The sequence below is a fragment of the Arvicanthis niloticus genome, chromosome 3, assembly GCF_011762505.2.
Source record: "Arvicanthis niloticus isolate mArvNil1 chromosome 3, mArvNil1.pat.X, whole genome shotgun sequence".
NCBI classification, from domain to species: Eukaryota; Metazoa; Chordata; class Mammalia; order Rodentia; family Muridae; genus Arvicanthis; species Arvicanthis niloticus.
This window is the reverse complement of record NC_047660.1, coordinates 1,046,856-1,069,393: the sequence shown is the minus strand read 5'-3', so window position 1 is coordinate 1,069,393 and position 22,538 is coordinate 1,046,856. Positions and strand designations below refer to the sequence as shown.

Below are 22,538 nucleotides of genomic sequence, written 5' to 3'. Positions count from 1 at the left end.
AACTATCTTCTCCCTCAGAATTCCTTCACCTTCTTCTACATGCAAAATAATGATTGCATTTACAAGGAATGTGATAGGATTGCATAGTTGAAAGGAACTTAAACCAAGTTTACCTGAATGGTCAAGTTTGAGTGAAATACATGAATGACCATAATTAATCTGAGATTGTAATTTTGAAGTTGTTGAAATAAACTAGAAAAAATGAGGAACCAATAACATCCTAGAAGTGGCAGAGTTTCCTTTTTAATCTAGGGACTTTAGGCTTTTGTCATTAGAATAGAATATTTTCTTTTAATAAGATCCAAAGTTTAACATATTTCCCATGTCTGATTATATATTATACTCCTATAATGCATCAAGACCTAGAAACATGGGCTTGCTTTTCATCTGACCATCACTGACAACAACTGAGTTTACTTTTATCAAAGTTATAGCAGACAACAACAGCAACAAAGGGTATAAGCCAACATGGAGACAAGTAATGGAGTTGTCTAACGTATTATAATCAAACAAAGAGGAATTCTTTACAGCTTCTTTACAGAAGCTGAGCTCTGGTGGATAGTGAGTGAGAAATATTGTGTGAAGAGGCAGAGATGCCATAAGAGACAGATGTGTAAATAATAAGAGCTTAAAAGCAGGAGGCTGTGAGAATCTACCCAGTGTTGATCTACAAGTAATAAGTGATCAGGATCAGGAGAGAAGACCACAGGGCCAGGAGAATCATTGGAAATCTGTAGCTGCCAGGGGGTCAGGGTGGAGAATCTCTAGGAAGTGCCAGAGACCCAGCATGGGGGAAGTTCCTAGGAGTCATTTCTGGTGAATATAGCCTGAGATGCATAGTAGGGAGATATGGAACCTGAAGAGGCCACCTCCTGTGGTCACGCAGGACTCCCATTGGAGGGATAAGTACACTAACCCACCCACAAAACTTTTGAACTAATATATGACCTGTCTACAAGAAATTCAGGGACAAAGATGGAGCAGAGACTGAGGGAATGATCAACCAATATCTGGCCAGCTTGAGACCCATTTCATGGGCAAACACCAAACCCATGGCTCTATGATACTCTGTTATGATACTCTGTTACAGACAAGAGCCTAGCATAAATGGCCTCTGAAAGGCTCACACAACAGCTGACGGAAACAGTTGCAGAGACCTACAGGCAAACATTAGAGGGAGCTTGGGGAGTCTTGTGATAGAGTTGGGGGAAAGATTGAGGGACCTGGAGGGGATAGGAACTCCACAAGAAGACCTACAAAGTAAACTATCTTGGACCCATGGAGGTTACCAGAGACTGAACCACCAACCAAAAAGCATATATGGGCTGGACCTAGGATGCCCTCACATATGTAGCCTATGCTTAGCTTGTTTTTTTTTTTTTTTTTTTTTTTTTTTTTTTTTTTTTTGCAGATCCTCTAACAACTGGAGTGGGGGCTAATACTGACTCTGCTGTCTCTCTGTGGATTCTATTTCCCTAACTGGACTGCCTTGTCTGGCCTCAATTGGAGAAGATGTACCTAACCCTGTAGAGACTTGATGTGCTTGGGTTGGGGGAATACCAGGGAGGGCAGCACCCTCACAAAGGGGAAGAGAAAGGAGGAAGTGGCAAAGGACTCTGTGAGGGAGAAACCAGGAGGGGGTCAACTTTTGGGATGTAAAACAAACAAACAAATTAATTAAAATTCACCCAGTGTTGATCTCCAAGTAATAAGAACTCCAGTACAGGAGGCTGCAGAAAGTCCACTCAGTGTTGATCTCCAGGGAAAGGAATGAGGAAAAGACATGTTGTAAAGGTAACTCTATTCTTTTAAAAAATCTTTTTCTGAATTAATTCTTTATAACGAGAGCACAATAACATTTAAAAGTAAAAAGAGGTGGTATGTACCTCTACTTGTCCTTGGTATTGAGGTTATTACAGTCTATAAGAATGAGGGCTTAAAGGGTTTCCAGTTTTCAGTGACATTCACAATGGTAAATGTGTGGTAGTGTGTGCTGTTCTTTTAATGTTTGACTGCTAATTTGTGAAAAATATGTAAATATATTTTCTATGGATATTTACCTCCTTCCTCTCCCAGTTTTTAACTCATACCTCTAATGAATACTAGCTTCTTCTAGGAAGCTCAATTTAGGGACAACCAATTGGTGAAAGAACCTCTTCCATACTAAATTGCCTGCTAGTCATCCCCTAGTTTCTAACTCATGTTAAAAAGCTTATCTAGTGTGTTGCTATACTAATGATCTGTGTTTGATGCCATCACACGTATCTCTCAGATGCCATATCTATGTACTTCTAGCCCAGCTTTTATCTCGAGACAACAGTGTCACAGCACTAAATCTTGCTCAGATTTTACTCATGCTTACACTGTCACTCACCCTTTCCATTCTCAGGACAGCAACTTGTCATCTCTAATCACAGACTTCAACTTTTTCTTTTTTGAGCCAAGGTTTCTTTGGGTAGCCCCAGTGGAATTTACTGTGTGGCCTTGACCCTGCCTCTGCCTTCCAAGTGCTAAGATTCAAGGTGCATACCACCACTGCCAGGCTCAGAATGCAACCCTAATGCATCAATTAACAAACATGTAATTAATGGTTTGGAGACTTTTGTGTCTCTTATTTAGCTCTCTGTTGGCTTATTTTCATAACAAGTTTTGACCCTTGAATATTTTTCAATTTGCTAAAACATGGAACTACTAAAACAAAGGTGACAGTGGTAGTAGAGGTAGCTGCTATACTTGTCTATGAACAATGCTGCTACAATCAAAATGGTTCATAAGAAACACTACAAAATAATATTTAATATTTCCATTGATCATCCGGAAATAATTAACTTAGCTTTCATTATTTAAATGATAGAATCTAGTAAATATGCAACAAAACAGGAGAAGATATTTCCATGCTTTATGTCAAAAAAATAATAATTTCTTAAATATAAATTGTAAACATTCAGGACAGTTATATACCTGAAGACCCACCATAAAAAGCAAAGAGACTTGATTGATCCTATAAGTTTTACAAGTAAGGACCCCAGTCCCCATCTTCTAACTACATGTCATCAGGACCCTCAGGTGCCCTGCCATCTACTGGCCCATGCTTACTTTTGGAGGGTTTTTGTTGTTGTTGTTTTGTTTTGTTTTGTTTTTTATTTTAAGAAAATACCTGAACATCATCTTGCTCTAGAGAGATATTGACATGTAGAACAGCAGATCTTGTGTTAATATATTTCCTTCCTTCCCAAATACACATGGAGGTATTGAACAACCCTAAATAATTCAGGTCTCTTAGAAAATATTTTCACAAGGACAAACATAGCAACAAAACTATTCATTGAATTGATACTACTGAAATGTTTTTGCTTGTGTGCCTTCATTCGTGAATTTTATCAAATCTCTACTTGATGGATAGTTTTTATCAACTTGACACAAGCTTAGGTCATATTGGAAGAGGGAACATCACCTACCCGAGAAATGCTTCCATCAGACCGGCCCATAGACAAATTTTTGGTTACATTTTCCTGGTTAATAATTGTTGTGGCAGGGACCCAGGCCACTGCAGGTAGTACCACCCTGAGGTAGGTGGTCTTGAATGATTTAAATAAGCATATTGAATGAGACATGGGCAGCAAGGCAATAAGCTGCATTTTCCAATGGTTCCTGCCTCCAAATACCTGCCTTGACTTATCTTAATAGAACTTGACCTTGATATCTAAGCCAAATAAACACTTTCCTGTCCAAATTGTTTTTGGTCAAGGTATTTATCATGGCAACAGAAAACAAAGTAGGAAAACTACTATATATCTACATGACTACTAACTAGGTCCTTTATTACAAGAAAGAATAAGACATGTCCCTAACTTCTCAATAAATATGGGCAAGTCTAGAGCTTGAAGCTTATGAATTATGAATTTCTTCCTATAAAATAAAAGTCAAAGATTCATGTTGGATGATTTTTTAAAAAAAAAAAATGGTATTATTCTGTACCTGTAGGCAGGCTGGGGCACGTCCCTGGGGCTTGTTGACATCCACAGCTACCAGCTGCCAACCACCAGCAGCATCTTCATGGAACATCTTTAAGACAGAGTGAGATGAGTCAGAGATATTGAACATGGAACAGTGAGAACTCTAGTTCTGTCTGTTGCTTTCTATGTGTTTAAATATTACTGAAAATCTGTCTTATTAAACAAGTATATATTTGGATTATGAATCACTTCAGCTATGTTCATTTTAATACTGAAATGAAAAACAAGTGAGTAATACTACTCTCATGAGTAATGGTAATAGCTTACATTTATTGAGTACTTGTTATATATGCCATGCAATTTCTGCCTTATTTAGACTTTGCATATATAATCTTTTAGATACTCTTCTATACAGGAAAGTACTTAACTGTCTTAGTTGATTATGTTCATTATTATTTTTAACTCTGCAAAAAATGTATTCAGAATTCTTAAACATTGTGTCTCTCTATTTCATATATGTAAGAAGATTTTTAAAATATTAGCTGGTATTTTTCAGTGTGTGGACTAGAAAACATTCTTATGTAAAATAGTGTCAGGTGTTTATCTTCAATATGGGGGATAAGACTGGTGGTATTTCAATGGTATGAAACTAAGAGGGTATTAAGCTGACTTTATGCAATTATTTTAACTAGGTCACAATTAATTTGTTCATCAGAAATTTAATGCATACATTTTCAAAGGGAACATCTAATTTCTATTACCTTAGAAGGCTTAGTTGAGATAAAATTCAAAATGTTATTGGCCTACCTGAAATCCACTCACTCAGGTGTCTGTGAGATAATCTTATGGAATAGTCGACTACCGCTTAACTTCTCATCCATCAACATAGTATCCAGCTGGGAGATACTTTCCACTTATCCTGTTCCTCAAGAGTCTGTGTGTGTGTGTGTGTGTGTGTGTGTGTGTTGGTTTTAATGGGATAAAGTAGAATTAAAGTTTTAAAAATAAAGACATTAAATCATAATAATTTAGTTTTGTTTCTGCCCAGAATTTCTTTTTTGTATACATAAACATTTGCATTGCTACCATCACTACCATTACTTGTGACTTTATGTTGGTGTTACCCCCGTTATAATAGGGAATCATTATTGGATTTCCTATTATTGGCACATGGATCGTTACATAAGGTTCATAATTACACTTTCAAACTCTGGGCAGGGAGATTATAGATCATTTTCTGGAAGAAAAAAATTCTCTGTATCATGATTGAGATAATGGAAAATAAATGATGCCTAACCTCACGGGCCATATATATTGATTTTAAATGAAACAATTGAGGTTCACCTTTATACAAAGGTTTTTTGACCAAAGATGTTGTTGCAAATAGTCCTTCCTAGCTATCTATTTATAGAACTTACTTCCTCCTTAGAATAAGATTTAAAAGCTATTCTTGGTGGTAGAGCCAAGCACATCCTTCATGAATGGGCTCACTGTGAGAATACAGACATTGGTGGAATAACAAACTAGTTAAAGTGACCTTTAAAGGCCCTGTCATAATTCTGGGATTCTCCTTTTAAGGATAACTGTCAAAACCTATGCTGTCAGTCACTGGCTAAGAACACTCTGCTGGTGCCTCCTACACTGTCTTGTCAAGGCACAAAGCACCCCTGGGGCTAATATTTCCTTTTATTGGTGGCAAACTAATTTTCTCTGTTAAATTATATTTTTCAGCAGACCCAAATCAAATGAATCAATTTAATTGTCAGCAAAAGAGTTCTCTGAAGGTCACCCCTGTGTATGAAATAAAGTATCAGAAATGCAAACGTGTCCTACTTTCTTTAGATTCCCAAATCATTCATTATTTAGATTGGTTAATATGATGACTAGATCTTTGAGATTGAAACCAGGCTAGCTAACAGAAGAACTCCAAGTGATAAGGTCCCTCTGGAGGATAATGGGTATGACTGTGGTCATTCTTTGTTTGTCTTCTAATGTCAGGATGTTTTTATGAGGTCACTAAGCCTCCAACAAAAGGACCCCTTCCTGGAAGCTCACATTGACCAGGTGACTAGATACTAGCTCACAGGATCTAAGTAGAGCCTTCTTGTTCTTTCTGTATCTTTTTTTTGTGCTGGCTATGTATATTGAGCATTTGGCCTACATAGTGGAATCCAACCCAGGTGGTTTTAGTAAAAGTGTTCGGTGGTGGTGGTCCCGGTATTTTATTCATGTGATTTTATCTTCTTATATTATTAAAATGTTTATTATTAAACACCTAGAAATGTGGGTGAGATGTGAAAAAAATTAACTAATATTCCAAAAGATAGTCATTACTGGCATTTTAACTTCTCTAAGTTAACACACATGTGTGCATGCATGCACATGCACCCGTGTGCATATCCAATATGAGATTTTCTTTTGCACTGGTAAATTGTCCATAGTTTTTTATATCAATAAAATTCAAGTATTACTTAAGCATTTTCTATTTATTCCAACTTAGTACAGTATAATCAATAACATAGTCGAAGTCAACCCCAGTCCTATCTTTGATTTTTGTATACCTTCCAAACCATTCTTAAATACAATTCTTAATTGTTGTCTAACAATCTGAGGACAAATTCATAGCAGTGGATGTTTTCGATCAAATATTATGCATGCTCTAAAGCCTTTGGTGGATATTGCTTGACTCTCTTCTAAGAGAGGTGGTCTAATTACACTTCTTAGAACAGTATCTGGGAAAGGCCAGCAGTAGGTGCTGTTTTCTTAAGAACAGAGACATTGGCTTGGTGCTAGAACAGAGAGAACACATTGACAGTGGCCTGCAATGGCTAAAACAAAAGGAGGGAGGGTCTTAAAGGGAGTAAAAATGAAGGCTGGGCAACCTGCAGGAGGCTCACATTACCTACAAGCAGACAAAATAATTAAATTGTCCATATTTGTCATTTTTAAAAATCTTCGAAGTGGAAACAATAATAGTATCTACTTTTTAATATTGCTGTGGTAAATAAGTAAGACATGTTGGAAAGTCACTGTTCCATGCTTTGTGCCACTGTGGGTATATTTTAGTATTGCAAGAAGATGGTATCAATTAGTGGGAGGGACATTATTCATCATAATATAATGGACACCCATGAACACACCTTTCTTAGTACAAACATTTGGGAAAGCATGAGGATTTCAGCCATGTGAATTAGCTCAGGGTTGTTCATTTGAAAATAACAGAATTTTGTAATTGTTTGGGTCGTTTTTTGAGCTTGGCTTACAAAACAGTTAAGTATCATCCCAATCATCAGGTTACCTTGAAAGGTGAGGTAAAATTCAAAACTTAAGATGGAAATTTTACACACACACACACACACACACACACACACACACACACACACACACAATGGAGAAAAACTTTAATTTATTTTGAAATCATCCTGCTTCTTTTTAAATTAAGTATTTTAAAAAATAGATGATTTTTACAATTAAGATCAGGAGAGTGGACACCTAGTAGGATTTCATTAAAATATATCATCATATATTTAGTCTATGAAAGGTAGCACATGTGTGTGGTACCAGCACTCAGGAGGCTGAAGCAGGATGATTGTCACATGTTGAAGCCTGCCTGGACTATGGAGTGAGACCTTATATCCAACAAATTGGGAAAAAAAGTCAGCAAAAGAATACATATACTGAGTCAGTCTCACAAAGCTTAATGTTTGTTCCCAGGTTCCTGTGGTGAATGCTTCATGCTGTCCCTAAGGCTTCTCCATGGAAGGACCTCTCTCCTGCACCATTCTGGGACACCCTTTCTCTAGCTGTGTCTGTTAACTGCCTTCTCACACATCTGAGTGATATCTATTCATGTGGAAATTGTCAGCATTGGGGACACTGAGCGATTTTTTTTCCCTTCAAGTTAAGCATTGGGTTATGCATAGTGTTCTTTTTCTTTTGGTGAACCAATTCTTTCCAATTTTGCTCATGTGTCTTTCATTTACACACTTTTCTTGCTGAGCGTCACACATTCTTTCAGAGGGTGATTTAAGCAAATTCTGAGGATGTTGACAGGAAAGTGAAGAAGGAACAACTTAAAATCACTGTTGTGCTTGCATTAACTCTACCCTCATCTATCTTCTGGCTTAGCCAGAGGATAATAACTCAGATAGCATCTGTCAGCAAGAGTGCTCAGTCACAGACACATGACAGTGTCGGGAATACTGTTCTCATCACACAGCACAGTGCTTATGTGTCAGAACTCCAACAGGATGCCATTGTAAAATTTATAAAATTTAGGTATGCATAGTACAACAGAGTGTCCTTGGGCTTTGATGGGTCTTCCATCTTTATTCTGGACAATGTGGAGTCAGCTTATCTCTAACATTCTTTAGTCTGGGAGAAGAGATGGCAAGTATCTAAAATAAACTGTTCAGAGAGGGAGGTCGAGTTCTGGATTAAAGAACTGCTGTGTTTAAAGTTTGCCTAGCTCATGTCTGCACATACTAATATCCAGTGTTGGGGCCACACCTCTAAATATGGTGACATGAGAAATTCTAATTGTGGACAAATACAAAGTATATTTTGTAACAGGAATGTGAACCTTTTGACCTATACACCAGTCCATGTCTGAGTCTGTGACAAGGTGATGCACACCAAGAACTACACAAGATGGAGTCACCGGCTCCAGCACAGCTCAGCCAGGTCCATGTTTAGGAATCTGAAAAGATCAGTTCTAGTTTGTGTTCACTTTGCTGTTGCACACCATAGCATGCCCTGTACAAAAGCTTTGCAAGAAATATTTCCTTAATTTGTTTCTATGTGTGTGCTCAGAGACATTTGTTAGTGATGATTTAAATAAAAATATTGCTTTGATATTTGAAAGAAAAAAATTTCCACGGATTCTGTTTTGCATCTGAAATGTCAGGACCAATTCTTAGAGAACTGCTTATGTCTAAATGTCTACTCTATTATCAGGATGTGTGTGTGTGTGTGTGTGTGTGTGTGTGTGTGTGTGTGTTTGTATACATGTGTACAGTGTATGTGTGTGTGTTTGTATACATGTGTACATTTCCACCCATGTGGTTTTCATAGGAAGTTCACATAATTGGAGACATTGCTAAGTCCAATATTCCCAGTCCTCTTTAGCTCTTTGGTGAGGAAAAACACATTGAACATGAATTTCCCACATAATAGATAAACGCAAGAAATTATTTCGTGTCCAGAAAATCTGTTTAGCATACAATAATCAACATTATTTTATCAATTTGGAGCCTATTTTGTCGGAATTAGACATTTATGATTTAGTGCTTTAAACCAATAAAAAAAGATGTCCAGACTCAGATTTTACAAATAAAATAGTCACGGCAAACGTTCTGTTCCACTTCTGTACACACAAAAGCTTCAGAGACTTGCAAGTGGTGAGTGAGGGGTAGGCGGAGCCTGAGACCAGTTGCTAGGCTGCCTAAGTGGTGTTTTACCAAGAGGAAGCCTGCTGGAGCTTAGGTTGCTTAGCAACCGGGTCCTCAGCCATCGCATTTTTCTTAATGAAGGTTTTTCACAGTTCTCTGTGTGATTACCTCTGCTGAACATCTAGGCGCGTTCCCTCTTGAAATCCCGACTTATGCCTCTACATTAAGTGCAATTTTGCATCAAAATAATTTTCTATGACTTTGTTCAGAGATTTCACATTTCGTCTTCTATTATAACTGCTAGCTGGTTTGGTTCTTTACCTTTCCAGCTGTGATTTTATCTGTCAGAGTTACTTAATAAGCAAAATACGGTTTTAGGGACATTTTAGGCCATCCTCTGGGAGCGCGGCATGTACATAAGAGCTGCATTCACAGGTTTATGTTCCATTTACATCTCGGTGTCTCAGAAAACAAGCCTGCCAAAAGGCTTTCACCTTAGGAAGGACCTGAAACTTTGTTATACCTCACAGTCAGCTAACAAGGGCCAGACAAAGAATAAGAGCTTCCTGGTTGATTCCTTGAAAGATCCACAACGTGGTGTCTATTGGTATAACCTATGTAGCATACTAATTTCTTGATTTCATGGACATTTGAATCATTTTGACATAACTTCATTTGTAACAAAGAGGGGTAATTTTGATGTCTACACTGCCATAAATATCAGCCTTCTATGTTTAATAAAACTTGAACATAGGATTGCAAATATTTTTTAAATAAAATTTTCACTTTGATCTTTTTATAGAGACCTTTAAACTAATAGATCTACACAAGCAAGCATGGACTTATTTTTTCATAGTTTAATCTCAAAATAATTGTTATAAATCATTAAATTGTTTTATTTTTAATTCTAGGTGTTTCTTTTTCTCTCCTATTCACACTAGAAGATACGTTTTTCCTTTCCTGCCTTTCCTGTTTCTAAGGAGCAAAATGTGCAAACAAAAATAAGTAAATAAACAGGATATCAGAATGCCTCATATAGTTGAATGTTCTGTTGTTTTTGCATATTTCTGGCCATCTCTAAATTCTTAGGAGAAAAAAAAAACATACTGAATTATATGATGACTTTTCAAGAACCACAGTCACACAGTGAGGACTGAGGAGTTTTCTCTATATTCGCTTGTATCTTGATTGGCTTGTTCTGAATTAAATACATTTTCAACACTGACATTTCTAATCCTCTATATAAAGACCGCTGTATAGGCTTGAGGTTGCACTAATAAAGGCTCATAAAAATGAAAACTTTCCATTGCTATATTTACTTGGGAAGCCTTTGAAGGACTTGTGGTCTCAGAATCCAGTAATAGGTCCACAAGCATGGTTGGCAATTTTAGTATTTTTGTATTGAAGCTACCCATTGTACTGTCAAGCAACTAGATAACTTTCACCATATCTCAATAAGAGTATGGGACGACTATTCTGGCTTCGAGCCTTTTCACCTGTTTTTTCAAAGTATTCTCCTACTGTGCCACATCGCAGCATCCCATTACAGCAGCATTCCTTGGGGCAGGTCACTGCTATGAAAATGGCATGTGCCCAAGGCTGAATGGATTGTGACCATCCCACTGAAACACTACCTGTGTGGTGGCAGTGGAAGTTGTGCTGCTCCGAGTTCCCCACATTTGTTGAAATTGTACTCTTATTTCTGCAAATGTTTCAATGATGACAGCAATAAACACATTCTGAAAGGAAATGACAAACCACATTTACCAAACACTGGAGATGAAGAAACCTAGTGATCAATAAAACCAAAATAAAACAGTTGCTGAACATCCCAAAATATGCATGCTCTGAGCACAGCGTTTCTAGTACCTTGACAAGCCAGGCAAGGAAGAAAATCAGTGTAATGAAGTAGAAGTAGGAACGCCAGCGGGGGAAACTGTCGATTGCTCTGTACATGAGGAATACCCAGCCTTCCTGAGATGAGGCCTCATAGACTGTGAATATACTCGTGCCTGTCAAGACAAGAAAACAGATTGATCATCATTGGCTTTGAAAATAAGAAAGCCTTTCTCAGATAATCAATAGTTATTCACATTAATTGTCTCTATAACAGAAGTTCCTCTAAAAGGGATTTAGATTATGTGTGGTATTTTGCTGTTCTTAGGATACTGATAAAGTTGTGTCTGACTTTAAGCAAGGATGATTTTAGTATCACCAATGATAGAACATTTTTTTTATTATTTATAATATAAATTAGTTTATATTTAAGGTATTTAGTACACGGAAAATTAAACAAATGTTGAAATGGGTGGAGATATACTATGAAAATTGTGTGTCATGGATGCTCAGTACTTAGAGCTTGGTACTTTGTAGGTATTAGAAATATCTGATGTACCTGTAATCAGAATAGAGTAAATCTGAGAAGTCATTTTCTCACTGGGGGATTTCACTACCTCAGGCTCCAGTAACTAACTTGATGGACCTCTCCTCATGATTCATGATGCTTAGGTGTAGGGCTGTAAATTATCCCATAGTACCTTGCAGCATTAGTAACTAGCATCTCATTGAACATGCCCCCGGTAATAACAATGAAGTTTAAAATACCTGGCTATCTATAGAATATCTGGCTTAAGAGAACATGAGATACTGAACAGGAAAAAAAAAGACATGTTTTGTTCTGTCGACACAAGGAGATGCTTTACAGAGATTAAGACAGGTTGAGATCAAAAGGTGTATTCAAGGGTTTGTAATGATAGTTTGGAGAAATGGAATTAACCCAGCCTTTCTGGAGCAAGTTTCTAGATACTTAACTGACAGCATCATTTCTTTTCACTCAATGACCTCTGTGTACACACCTCATTTTCCTGTGAGGATTAACTGGTAATTTCTGTAATGCTTGACAATCATATATGACGAGTTCAGTAAGTTCAACCGCTATGAAGGACTTAAATTATTATAGAATATAATCAATATCCACCATGACTATTATATTCATAAGAAGAAACAATGCAGTTATGAGATGCATGAATCTAAATGGCTAAACTATAAGAAGGCCTGGAAAGAGTCTGGTGGGTCTCATCACATCTGTGTTCTGTGTTTGGAGGAAGAGGGGTGACCATGAAGGAACACAAAAGCATTCATAGCCAATGAACAGACGTGTGATGGAAAGTCACTGCAAATGCAGATAATAAGACATAGATGGATGGAAGAAAATCAGAGATAAGGTAAGTAGAGCCCTATTTGGTGACTTTTCACTACAAAATCACTTTATGTAAAATAGTCTTCGCACAGAATGTAACTTGCTTCATGTACTACCTCCATAATTAAGTGCATTTTTTTTAGATTTATGTTTAAAATATATTTAACTGCCTTGTATATTTATGGGGTTTATAGAGCATTTTAATGCACATTCATAACATACAACAATAAAATGAGGTTAATCAAGAGTCAAATAAATTTTCTTTTATCTAGTTGCAATTGTTGGCTGGGGAGTATGGCTTAGCTGATATTGGTGCTAGAAGAACCAGTATAAAAATGGTTGACATAGTGGTGGGCCTCTGTAAAACCAGAACTCTTATTGTGAGATAGGAGGTACAGACAGAATTACCAAGAAGCTAAAGGATCAGCTAACCCAAAACACATGGCTCAGTGAGAGAAACAACAAAGTACTTGTGTCAACATAACCTAGAAGGAGAAAACTGCCTCTCAAAAATTGTCCTTTGATCTCCACATGTGTGCAGATATATGTATGTATCATCACACACACACCACACACACACACACACACACACACAAACACCCTTGTTTTCCAGTATTGCTATGAACATCAGAATTTACTCCCAGTGTGTGGCACACATATTTTCCTCCCCAGCTCTCTTTCCAGGCTATTCTTTTTTATGCTTCTATGAGACTGGGTCTGTAGTCTCCACATACAATTATGGAAATGAGGTACACAAACCTCCATTTTAAGACTCATGGCTTTACTTTGATAATCCGTGATAGGACCAGAGATTGAACCTACTCATCAGGTCACACTTGAAACTTATGTTTTTAATGCCAAGCCCTATTTTTTCTTGTTTGAGACTAGACTGTAAGAACATATTATTTTCAGTTGGTATCTGTATTTGAACAGTCTCTTCTTTTATGAAGGACTATGGGTAAGTTTATAATATATCAAAGATATATTATACTTGTACAAAAATGAAGTTTTCATGCACACAAACACTGAGACCTGAGCAGCTCAGACAAGCAACAAAACAGCAGCAGAAAATGGTAACTGCTTCCCCAGTTCATGTGCTGAACATGTGCAGCAGTTTTGCCATGTAGACGTAATACAAAGGACAATTTTAATATAAACAATTTACGTCCATTATTTCCCCCTAGTTATTGAAGGGAAACAGAAAAGGGGCCGCAGAAATCCATTATAAACTACTATTACAGTTTAACAGCTTCACCAATGGCACATTATCTGGTAAAATGGGGATTGTCCTGCTTGAGTTTGTCTGTATTATATCTACAGGGAAGATACTGTTTGGAATTAAGGGCAAATGGTGTGTGCAACATGTAATCTTGATGCTTTTACTCCACGCTTCCCAACTCAGCAAACGGGAAACAGGAGTCAGTAATAACCCACAGTGCAGCTCACAAAGCAGGTGTGTTGATAAAACAGAAAGCTGAAAAATATCACAAAAAGCCCCTGCAGGACAATGGTGAGTGCTTAAAGAACCGTTCCTGGGCCCTGCATCATGTTCAACTGCACCAGGTCAGATGGCTTTGAGGTTGTCACTGCAGGTTGTGGGGTCAAAGGCAAGAGAGTGAAACACTCCTCCTTACCCATCTGCTCCAGGCTTTACAAAGTACAGGGAAAGAAAAAGCACCTCTAGAAAGATTTTCAAAGGGCTGAGCATAATTTAAGAATGACACAAGTAAACCTTGTGATCTTGTTGTCCATGGCTAGTGGTAGCTGGCCCTGGCAAGGAGACTACATCTGTGCACCGGGACTCTGTGCCCTGCAGTCTGACTATCTTCTGTCTTCTCAGTAGTCTCCACTTTTGCTATCCTGGAGACTCAACTACTCTCCCCTATAAGAAACTGAAAGTGACATTCCCCAGAGCTCTCAAAGTGATATAAATTCAATCAGTTCACTAGTATGACCACCCTAATGTTAAAACTCATTCATTTCTCTTCTGGGCATTAAGAAGTACTGGGAAATGTCAGTAAATTAAACAATGATCATATTGTCTGTGAGTATGTACATGTATGTGTGTATATATGCATGTATGCATATGTAGATGTGTGTGTATGTTTGCACATATGTAAATGCACATAGGGGCTAGAGGTCAAGCGTGAGAGTTGTTCCTAGCAGCCGTTATCTTGGGTTTTGTTTGTTTTTTGAGGCAGTCGTTCACTGGTCTGGGTCTCACATGTAGGCTAGGATGACTGACCAATGTGCTCTAGAGATCTGCCTCTCTCTACTTACCAGCACTACTATGCTTGACGTTTCACATGGGCGCTGGAGATCAAGCACAGGCTCTTGTGCTTTTGACTTATGCACTTTACTGACTGAACTGTCTCCCCAGCCCCTGGATCACATAGATCTTAAGAGATATAAAAACATTTCTCAGTATTTGCTTTTTGAAAGAAAAATAACTTATTACTTAATGTAATTATTTCACAAATAATTTGTAAGCAAACGGAATGATCTTTCAGTTTACTGAGTGTATTCTCTGATTTTCAAACATAATTGAAATTATGTACTTACATATATAATTTCCAAAGCTCATGCTCCATTTTAAGAGGAAACATGGAAAAACACTGATATTTAGAAAGTACTTTTCTTTGGATGTGCTTCATTCTAATTTTTGGTCAACTTTCATTATAAAAGTATAATTTCTTATTAAAACAGCCACATTTTTGTTAAATGAATAATGATTCTACGATAATACCTGGGAATATAATGCATTGTGAAGAATAATCATGTTCCAAAACCACTCTGGTACTCCAAATCCTTCAGGCACAAATTAAGGTTTTGTAAGAAACAAAATTATAATAATTATGTTCAGCTCATCATCTCTAATTCCATCCATTCTTTTTTATGTCTTCCAGGGATTTTGAGTTCATCATAGAGAGCAAAAATCTACATGTAGATGGTAAATACTGACCATGGAACTTTCTGTAGGGTGTCTCTGCATTAGGATTGAGTATAGCATGTTTTTTTGTACCTTGAATATAGGTCTATTCCCACTTGTTTTGATTATCTTAAGCTTGTGCATGTTGCTTTCCTGTCTTCTATTTGTATGTGTGTGTGTGTGTGTGTGTGTGTGTGTGTGTGTGTGTGTGTAAAACAGCAGGTTCCTCTGAGTTGAAACATTCCCTCCAGGATAGTAGTAGACTCTTGAGACTTAGGAGCTAAACAAAACTTTACATGTCTGGAAAATTGGAATGTGGAAGATTCTAGAAGGCCCCCAACAGCTTTATAGAAGGAGAAAACAACTGCTGCAGAAGGTGACTTTGACCATCTCTGATGTCAAGAAACGAATCTACAGATATGTTGGACCTGCCAAGCTGCCTATAGGTTGTGTAGAGAAATCTAAGGATACAATTTCCCTCACCTGTACTGGGTGGGCTTTTGATGATATATCTACTTTTGATCTGTGCTCCTGAAAGTAATACTTCATCTATACACCTGTTAGTAACCCCAATAAAAACTCATTCATTCATTAAATTGGATTTTGGTATAGCCATTATTTAGTCTGTCATAGGTTCTTGTTCTGGGGTTAGTAGACTGTGTGTGTGTGTGTGTGTGTGTGTGTGTGTGTGTGTGTGTGTGTTATGGCATGTTTGGGTGGTGCTGTGTTGGGTAGCACTGTGCACTCAAGCACAGTCCAGATGAAGATGCCTAGTTTCTTCCTTTATTGTCATTCTGCTGGATTTTTTGAGATGTGTGGATTTTAGCTGAGCCATAATCTCACCACTCGGCTAGGCTGACTGGCAAAGAAATTCTGGGGAATCTCAGCCCATTAAACACTAGCGATATAGGCATTCTAGACCCACATCTAGTTTTTTGTGGGTGCTGAGGATTTAAACTCAGATCCTCTTGCTTTCATAGCAAGTGGTCCTACTAACTGAACCATCTTCTTACCCCAAACTTCTGTTGGTTGATTCTTCTCTTCAAGAAAAAGGGGTAAGAAACTGTGTGGGTTTTTGTTTGTTTGTTTGTTTTGCTTTGTTTTTTAAAATATTCCTGTTTGTTTTTTCCTAGTTATGTGTTACAGAAGCAAAGCAAATTAAGTCATTTTTAAATAATACAAACAAAATTGTGGTAATGACTAGTTAAAAACAATAACAACAACAACGAACATGTCTATGGCCACCACTAACCCCTATCCAAACACAAAGCATCCGCTGTTTTGTTATAAAAGTGGACAGCATGGTTTAATACTGTTTCTACTCTAAAGGTTTGTGTGCTGGGACCTGGATCCTGATTGTACTATATTAAGAAGAGAGGGACCTTTAAGATGTCCCAGGATCAATGCAAGGTAACTAGGAAAGAAGAGGAGGAACCTTTAAGATGTCCCAGGGTCAATACAAGGTAACTAGGTCTTTGAGGCCTCTGGAAGGAATTAAAGTAGGTCTCAAGGAACTCTGTTCATTTTCAGTATACTGGGTTTTCATAAAAACAGCAATCCTGGCCCCTGTATTTCTTCAGCTTTCTGTCTCATCGCATGACCTTTCCCTCTCAGAAGAGCTCTGTCCATGTTATGTGGCTGCTAAAGGGACCTTCACCAAGTCTAATCAGAAGAAGCCACCCTCATCAAACCCAAGCAGATGAAGATAAAGATGGCCTTTAAGTTTCTAAAATTAGGAAGAAAATAAGCCTCCTTAATTTATAAATGCCTATCTTTAGACATTTTTTTGTAAATAGAAAATCGACTAATAAGATGGTAAAACATGCTACTAAGGGAATATGGGGATTCAGGGTTGAAGATGCTTGAGATAGCACAGAATGTTGCAAACATACAGGGTCCTGGTCTGCATGATTACCTTTACCTTCACACTCAGATTTCATAAATGAGCCAAGAAATCTTATTTTTAGAGCATATGTGTCAGCTTCTCAGTATTTAGATGCTCACATAAAATTATTAACTCCTCCAACGATACTAAGCATGCCACTTTCTGCTGCAGCCAGTCTTTGAGCAGACAGAAATCAGCAGAAACCAGCTTGGTGACTAAGCTATGGGCATCTGAGGAATCAGCTCCTACAGCATGGCCAATGACTCAGCCTTCATCCACCAGGTCATGTTACTGGAGTTACTTGTTTTTCTCTTTGATTTTTTTTAACCCTTCTAATTTACATTCCTTGAAATTGACCTGACTGTGTTTCCCTTTTCATCTCTGAGGAGAATTTCTTCTTCATAGGGTAGATAGGCTAAGCTGGAGAGCAAGATGTTAACATTCCTGTCATTCGAGTATCTATTTCTTTTAGCCCTTTCTCAACTGCTTCTAATTGTTTATGTTTGCTTTGTCCTCCAGCTCTTACCATTTTCATAGATAAGATGATTTACTTTGAATCTTGAAATTTTGGGTTACAGCAAGCACCACTTAGCTGGAAATGAGAAACAACCATTTCATATTGCCTTCCTTCTGCACATGCATGTATCAATACCTCCATAAACTGCTGGAAAACCATAGACAAAAAAAAACCCAACAATAACAAAAAAACCCCAGAACCATAAATAATCTCAGTTCTGGTCCTCAAAAACATGCTTTATTTTCTCATCTGCACCTGCAAGGACAAAATAAATCTGAAAATGTGGTCAGATAACAAAGTACAGGTGAGGCGCCAGACCTTTGAACATCTTTGTCCTGTTCAAGACAGGATGAGTCAGGCTTTGTCTGGCTTTCATTCCCTTTGATACATTTACATGTACACATAAGGCTTATTCCATTCACCCACTATTTTCTATTGATAAACACTAGAATGGTTCTATAGAGCAAGTTATTCATTAAACTAAAGAATCAATAGAAACCAAACCAAACCAAACCAAACTAAACCAAACCAAACCACTCTATTGAGTAATTTGAAGGGGAGATCACCAAAGCTCAACACAAGGTAAGTTCTACTGTAAGTTTGGACTTAGATTTAATTCTATGAAGAGTCAATGGAAAATAACAAACCTATGAAAGTAAGGCCGAGAGCTCATTGTGTTGGGTCTCTAAAGCAGGGCTCTTTAGCTATGGTGTTAGAAGCACTGGGAAAGGATGATGCCCTTGAGCAGGCCTGTCCAGGCTTTGTGTAGTAAGTACAGTATACCATCCTTGATCTCTCACCCACTAGATTCCAGAAAAATGCCAACCTAAAATTTGATTTTTTACTTAAAAAAAAAAAAAAAACCAACATTAGGAGAAAATAATTTTAAAATTTCTACATTTAAAAAAATTACATTTCATTTAGTGTGTGTGTGTGTGTGTGTGTGTGTGTGTGTGTGTGTGTGTGTGCATAGAAGTGGTAGTCAGAGGAAAATCCTGAGGAGGTATTTTCTCTCACAACATGGGTCTTGGGGTTAAACTTAGTTCATCATTCTTGTTGGCAAGCAACTTTCCTAACTAAGCTATCACGCCAACCCAACTCTTGCACTTTAATAATGTCTGTTCACTTATTTTGGTTAAGACATAGTTCAGTAAGAGAATGCTTGTAAAGTATGCACATGGACCTGAATTTAATCACCAACATTGAGCGGGGAAGAGAGAACTCAATTAAAAATTAAAAAGAAAATTTATATCATTTGAATAAAGTAAGTGGCAGAAAATTTATACAGCACAATTATAATAATTGTGGTTTTGTCTTTGACTCAGTATGAGGCACTGATATTTTCATGAGCAAACACAGAACAGACTAACTGTAAACGCATGTTCCTGGAAGCATGAATGCAAATATTATTCTCACCCCCTCAGCACAGGGACATTCTGCTCTCTTCAAAACTCGACCACAAGCAGATGTGAAGGAAAGTTGCTGCCTTCTTAATTCCACTTTAACCTTATTATAACTTGGAACTCACGGCTACTTGTTGGTGATAAAATCTATACTTGAATTTATTTTTTTCAGTGCGGTGACCTTTCAGTGTCCCACCCTTGAGTTATCTGCCTGTGTGTGGTATCAATTTGCTTATTTAGATTCAGATACAGTTTTAAATATTATTTCAGACCATGGTCATGGTATGAGTTACTTTCTATCATACTGTTTTTCTCCTATCAAACTGTTCCCTCACTTCAACATTTGTAGGTGTGTGTGTGTGTGTGTGTGTGTGTTTATCATTGTTGGGATGATATATGCATGCATGTATTTATGTTTATATGGAGGTTCAGGCATCTCTGCAATGGTATGTATTCCATATACTGAAACTGGAAATTTTTCTACATTGCTCTGTTCTCCACCTTACTCTTTAACCCTGAATTTAGTGCTTATTGATTGGCTAGGCTAGCTTGTCAGTAACCTCCGGAGTCTACCTGTCTCTGCATCCCAGTAGCACTGTGTGCATGGTGGGTTACAACATTCTATAACTCCAGTTCTAGGAGTCCAACATATTCTTTAGGGCTTTGTGTGTACCTGCACTTATGTGGTGCACATATGTACACTATGAACAAAATACAATTATAAGTCTAATGTTTCTGAGCTAAACTTAGTTTTTAGATGATAACACAACTGTGTCTCACTGTTGAAATTAATAAATCTGAAACCTCTGATTCTGCAGTACTAAAATTTTGAAGTAAAATCAGAGAGTATATAGGAAAATGAATATTTATCTTTATATATATTTTCTAAGTTAAAATCTTATAGGTAATAACATTTGTTACTTGGAATATATACCTTTAGACATAGAAACTGATGAAATTTTCCCATTATGAGTAGAAAATACCTGTATAAAGGAGAAGTGAGATCTTTAGTGGTTTCATTCACACATGGAAAAGAAGTGTTGACATGGCTGGATGCTGATGTTGGCAAAGAAGTATGGGTATTAAATTATAACCATTCCAAAGATGTCAAAGGCATATGCCAATGTAAATACTTTCAGCTTTCTGTGCCTGGGTACTTTCCAGGTAGACTGAAGGCTTCCTAGGGGTTCAGAGTAATCCTTCTAGGCACCCCTCTGTTTGCTTTTGAGGAGCAGTGCTTTCAGATCAAAGGGGCTTTTGGAGATATATTTTTTGACTTAATGAGCCCACATTTACCACAACTCATGTTCTGTTCCCTTCTCTAACACTTCAAGTGTCCATGATTTCATACCCATATGATGCTGGACCAACCAACACTGGCCTTGAGTTCTCTTAGATTCTCCTCAGCAATCATGACATTTTCTGGCTACCACATAACACTAAATCACTATTAATTAGAAGCTCTTATGTTTTCTCAAAGGGCAAGGAGAACAGACGGTGCCAGAAGCACAGTTACTTTTAGTATTGTAGATTTGCCACAAATTTTTGAAAGGTTTATTAGGAACTGGTCAAAGAAACAAACAAACAAAGAAGAAGCCAGGACTTGAGAGTTACAATGTGAGAATTTCATTGCAAATTCAAAAACTAGAACACCTTTGATTAAAATGAGAGCTTTAAGTTAAAGTGTGTAAGGGCATGGCCCTCTCCTTACCCATTGCCTGGCCACAATGCTAAGAATACCAATAGCATAGGAATTAAAAAAAGGCTCTACTTGCACCAAGGCTCAACTGTGCTAAGATTCTGCTGGTTTACCCAAGAAGAACATTAGCAATCTATTTGTTGTTTCTCTCCACAAATAACTTTTGCTCCATGTACCTCAACATTTATCTGTGTTTCTGATAGATCTTCTAACAGAGTATTTGAGAACACTATATATAAAGCAATGAGTTAGGTGAAACAGGAGTGAAAGAGAATGCGAACTTAACTCATTCCAGGAATTTGCTTCAAGTGCCTATTATATTACAGCAAATAAATTCTGAGCCAAAGAGCTCTGGGCAACTGTGGTCTTGCCACTTATTCTTAGAATGAAGTGCCTTTCTATAATCTCATTAGGCATGTTAGCAAGACTATTGTAACACACCAGAGATAATCTGGCCAGCAGTGCTACCTTCTTAGCAAGTGTTCACCTGAGGACCCCAAAGAGCCATCAGGTATTTGCAGAGTGGCTGACATGAACTCTACTACTGCTCAAGAGCTCAACAGAAAAATAATAAAAATCACTCCCTGAAATGAATTTGTTATCCAGGCTCATTAGACCTTTTCTGCCTGTACATCATAATAAGTATCTCTTTTTGTTGGACTTAACTATCATTTCAGGGAGTGATTTTTATCATTCAATGAAATTAGCAAAGAGAGCACCTCAACTTCCAGATCTAACTAAGGAAATGGACCCAAATGTTTGTGCGAAACTATTGTTTTGTCACTGTGTTCATTTCCAGCCTTCTAACACTGATGAATATTTAGCAATAAGTTCCTAATGTGGCAAGTGCATCTTCTAATTCTCTTAAACTTCAATGCATTTGTTACTGCTGTATAGACACAGATCAAATACCCAGCATGAATTAGTAAGGTTTAAAGGGTCATGGGGATGCTTTTTCTTTGCTGTGCATATTGTGGGAAAGGTCTCTCATATAGCATCTAAAATTTCTAGAGAAGAGCTTGTTTGGGGCAATGCTTGCCTGGAACTTCACAGTCAGAGAATTGCCTCAGGTTTTGTCTTGAGTCACAGAAAACAATTAACTAACTTATACCTTTGGATAGAAGACCAGTGGTAGTCTGGGCTCCATTCAATCATATCAAGCCAGGATATTTTTTTTTGGCAGTGAATCTGAGCTCCCTGGAATGTTCTGACATATACCAATCATATAAAATGCAGGTCCTTTCTAGGCCTTGATTTTGTATCAATATTTTGAAAATCTACTCTCACTGGTCTTTTGTTTTAAAACAAAGCAACTGTGGCTTAAGGAAGCTGAGTTGGCCCAGGAGAGCAAGCCTGCAGCCATGTTGCAGTGACTCATGCTTGCTTTCACAGACAGGCTCTTCTCACTCTGCCACAAATGCCTGAAACTTCTGAGTTTCCTGGCTTGGTTTTGAGGAATTTGAACAAATTCCTGTCTGGTACATTTTGGGAAAGTAAAATTCTGCTTTTAAAAGTAGATAGACTAGGGCAAGGAGAGGCAAAAGGAGGGAGGGGAAATTC

General features: G+C 37.6%; 1 protein-coding gene across 4 annotated transcripts in view; it reads right to left on the bottom strand.

Annotated features, from left to right (window-relative positions):
* Nalcn (sodium leak channel, non-selective) overlaps positions 1 to 22,538 on the bottom strand; it is a 276,023-nt gene that overhangs the window by 178,488 nt on the left and 74,997 nt on the right. For all 4 annotated transcript variants that reach the window (XM_076930524.1, XM_076930522.1, XM_034498721.2 and 1 more), the window contains exons 8-10: positions 11,216 to 11,358; positions 10,981 to 11,085; positions 3,979 to 4,065 (exon numbers count right to left, since the gene is read on the bottom strand). In XM_076930524.1, the coding sequence (XP_076786639.1) occupies positions 3,979 to 4,065; positions 10,981 to 11,085; positions 11,216 to 11,358 (335 nt within the window). The remainder of the gene's footprint in view (positions 1 to 3,978; positions 4,066 to 10,980; positions 11,086 to 11,215; positions 11,359 to 22,538) is intronic.